Below are 4,290 nucleotides of genomic sequence, written 5' to 3'. Positions count from 1 at the left end.
TACATGAAGATACCTGAAGGCTGTGAAGATGCAGGTAAAATCTGTCTCTTGAATAAAGCTCTATATGGACTAAAACAAGCTCCTTCAAGATGGAATAAAACATTAACCGATTTTCTTAATCGGTGAAGGTGAAGGGCTAATACAACTTAAAACAGATCAATGTATTAGGTGTACAAATAAGTTTCCGCGGTTTGTCAAAAGATGGCCCCACCAGAAGGTTATGGAGAAATTGTCAGATGTAAAACGGAATATCCCAAGTTTAGTCATCTGGCAACACCATAACCTTAAAGTACTAGTGATTCCGTATCAGCATCACGTAATTTTTTTCGTGCAAAAATGTCAAGTTTTATTCCGAATAAGCATCATTTGCGGGAACTTTTGATTTACTTCTTTAATGTGAAAAAATCTGCAGCTGAGGCGCATCGATTGCTTCTAGAAGCATATGGTGAAGCTGCTTTAAGTGAGAGAAGTTGTCAGGAATGGTTTCAAAAGTTTAAGAACGGTGAGTTTGACGTTAAAGACAAAGAATTATGTATATATAATATATTTAGAGGAGACCAGGGAGAAATGTACATGGCAATTCATGTTGATGATGGAATTATAATGGGAGATAATCTGAGCAAAATCGAGAATATTCTGAAGAAGTTGATAAACAATTTTGAAATGTCTATCGTAGAAGATCCTAATATTTATTTGGGAATACAAATTATTGAAACAAAAGATGGAATATTCTTACATCAAGAACAGTATGCGAAGAAAATTCTAGAAAAATTTGATATGTCTGAATGCAAAGTAATGAAAACTCCTCTTGTACCAGATGGGAAATCAGGAGATACACAAGATGAAATAGAAAAACCTTTATTTCCCTATAGAAAAGCCATAGGAAGTCTATTATATCTTTCATGTAAAACAAGACCTGATCTAGCATTTGCTATTAATTATGAAAGTCGATTTACTGAAGACCCAATGAATAAAGACTATAAAAATATAAAAAGAACATTGCGGTACCTTCAAGGAACAAAAGATTACGGCATATACTACAAGAAAAAGAATGATGGAAAAGATGTAATTGAACTGAAAGTTTACTGTGACTCAGACTATGCAGGAGACCTGAATGACAGAAAAAGCACCACTGGATATATCATCCTATATAATGATGCTCTAATCAACTGGTTATCGAGAAAGCAGAGTATTATAGCCACATCATCCACAGAGGCAGAATACATATCTGCAGCTGAATGCATCAAAGAAATTAAATTTCTCAAGACACAAATAGAAGAAATCACAACAAGGAAAGCAAGGATAACTCTACATATAGACAATCAGAGTGCAATACAGATGATAAAATCAGGACAACTGATGAGAAGGAGCAAACATATAGATGTTAGATACCACTATGTGAGTGAGCAATTTAGAGATGGTTTATTTGAAATAGAATATTGCTCAACAGATGAACAGACAGCAGATATCCTCACCAAGGCTCTACCTAAACATAAATTTGAGAAATTCAGGAATATTATTTTGAAACAGAATCCACGTTGAATCATATATCCTTTTTTTGTGTTATATTTTTTTTACTGAATGAAACATTGTGTTTTAAGGGGGAGTGTTGAATGTAGGCCTTATGCCTATATAAAACTCAATGTTACTCTATGATCGTGTCAAATTGTTAACATATAACCTTAAAATAGAGTTGACAGTTGTCTGTAAAAATATACAAAAATAAATCAATATAGAAACAGTGAGAATAGATTTTATTATAAAATCCCAAAAAATCTCTGTGAAAAATATCCACATAACAACACCCTCTGCCCCATTCAATTAATATTCACTTGATATAATAATTGTAGGCTACTAGTTCTAATTCGAACTAGCCTAGCAGATTTATGAGAATGTTCAAGATCTACTACAATTTTAAAAGACTGGCAACGTTGGTGCCATGCTTACGTAGGCAGAGGATCTACGCAGGCCCGACAGGACAATGGGCAATTAGTTGTTATCGTTACAATATACGCATGTGGCAGTCGCAAGCTCTATGCTACACAGAGAAAACCATTTTCTTGAATCTAGATTTTTATATTCTTTGGTTTTTATTCTCTTCATCCAACAAAAATTAATTTCGATTAAAATAACTTCTGTTGGATTGATAAAATCTAACGTTCTTTGAAGTGAGAATTACTTTTCTTTAAAACGGTTCTGAAAATTTGGATGATATGAAACGATTCAATTCACTTGGATTTTGAAATTTTGAACTTCCGAAGATCTTAATTAGAATGATAATTTCTTTGAAAGAAAAGAGTCATATGACGTCTTCAAACTATCGCATATCGTTTCCAAATAAATTATTACTTTGTGACTGGTACGCATAAATGATCAGGCAGAGTTTATTTGTTGTTTGATTCAATACGCCTTTTCATTTGGCCAAGCTGAGTAATTCTTTGGATCAAAGAAATATTAGTCATATTCATATACCATTCACATGCATACCAAAGGAATAAGGTTATATCAGTTATATGATGATATTCAAGATTTTTCACTTTTTTCTCAAAACTTCACAACAATCAGGTGATCAAGTGACACCAATAATAGTACATATCATATTATATGAACTTTAGAACATAAAAGCTATTTTTATGTTCTGGTTTGCAGAACGACGCAAACTCGTGCAGCATTGCCATTCTTCTTCAATGGTAATGATATTTGCATACTTTTCTGGTGTATTTATTTTATTACTTTGCTATGTAAGTGATAATATTTCAATATTCATAGATGATTCATTTCGAATCTTAAAGATGAACGAATAGTTTTTTTCAGACTAGGAATCTTGTAGGGTGAAATTATGATTTGTTAATACTTAATAGGTAACAAATACCTACTATTTCGAACTTTCAATTCCAACAATCATACAATTTGATCATTGGTGAAATAATTCGAATTACATTTCTAATTATGTATTTCTTTTTATTTCCTTAGTAAAGGGCTACCGGCTAGTAATATATATTAATGTAATCGGTATAAAAATCATGAGTTAGTATGAATCCTGTAATATGAAATATATTATAATTCAACAAGCGGTAATGGTCATCACACACGCAGATGAATTTTGCACCACGAGTCTATTGTGATTGTGGATTAAAAATTTTTTTTAATAAATTTTGTGGGCTAGTTATTGTTTTCCATAATTGTTTTTATTTTATTGATGTTTTCTTCGTGAAACTCACCGTCCGAAAATTTGAGAGCTATATGTTTTAGATTGTTAATGATGTTGATTTTCTTTTTTTTTATATAATTTGATATTATTAATAATTTTTCATGAAATAACATCATTAACAATCTAAAACATAGAGCTCTCAAACTTTCGGACGGTGAGTTTCACGAAGAAAACATCAATAAAATAAAAACAATTATGGAAAACAATAACTACCCTACTAAATTTATTAAAAAAATTTTGAACCAAAGAGAACCTGAACACAACAGATTGCAAGAAGAGAAAGAAAACCAAAAATATTTCAAGATGACTTACGTCGAAAATTTAGGGGAGAAATCAAAAACGTTCTCACAAAATTAAACATAAATGTCGCATTCAAATCCGATAATACTTCAAGAAAAGTTTTCACAAAAACTAAAAGTGCAACACTCAAAGAATTATTAAGTAACGTCATATATAAAATTTCCTGTAATGATTGTCCAGCCACATATTTTGGACAAACTGGTCGCTACCTTAAAGATAGAATTTCTGAACACAGAAGAGACTCACTTAACATTCTCAATCCCTTAAAGAACAAAAAAAAAAAATAATAATACAGCATTGGCGAAGCATGTGAAAAATTTTCTTCATTCCTTTAATTTCGATCATAATTCAGTGGAAATATTAGGTAGGCAAAAAAATTTAAAGAAAAGGTTAGTGGATGAGATGATATCGAGAAAACAAGACGTAAATTCCATAAATAAACAAAGCGACATAGAAAATTTAAATACTGCGTACCATTATTTAATTAGAAAAATCAGGAGTTTTTAGTGGTTCAATCCCAGGTGCGCTGACAATCATCATAATTCATGATCCACGCATATTCCGAAAATTCAATATGTTAATCTCAGTCTTTTAAACATCCTCCATGCAAGCAGTTGTTATAATTTCCAGAATTTCAATAGTTGACAACAGAACCACACAAATTGAAAATGTAAGTTGAAATTTTCGAGCCTGTTCCTCACTTGTTTGATTTATTGTTTGTGTAGAATTTTTTTTTTTGGAGTGTTTCTATAATGTTTATTATTTTAATCATTATCATT

At 31.2% G+C, this 4,290-nt stretch overlaps 1 protein-coding gene across 1 annotated transcript; it reads left to right on the top strand.

Moving 5' to 3' along the window:
- The first annotated feature begins 336 nt into the window (after positions 1-336).
- Positions 337-1,542, top strand: LOC123319161 (uncharacterized mitochondrial protein AtMg00810-like). The gene has a single exon (XM_044906020.1). It carries the CDS (start codon positions 337-339, stop codon positions 1,540-1,542), a length of 1,206 nt encoding a protein of 401 aa, XP_044761955.1.
- The last annotated feature ends 2,748 nt before the right edge of the window (positions 1,543-4,290 follow it).

This window comes from Coccinella septempunctata, chromosome 8 (genome assembly GCF_907165205.1).
Source record: "Coccinella septempunctata chromosome 8, icCocSept1.1, whole genome shotgun sequence".
Classification (NCBI taxonomy): Eukaryota; Metazoa; Arthropoda; class Insecta; order Coleoptera; family Coccinellidae; genus Coccinella; species Coccinella septempunctata.
This window is presented reverse-complemented; position numbering and strand designations above follow the sequence as displayed.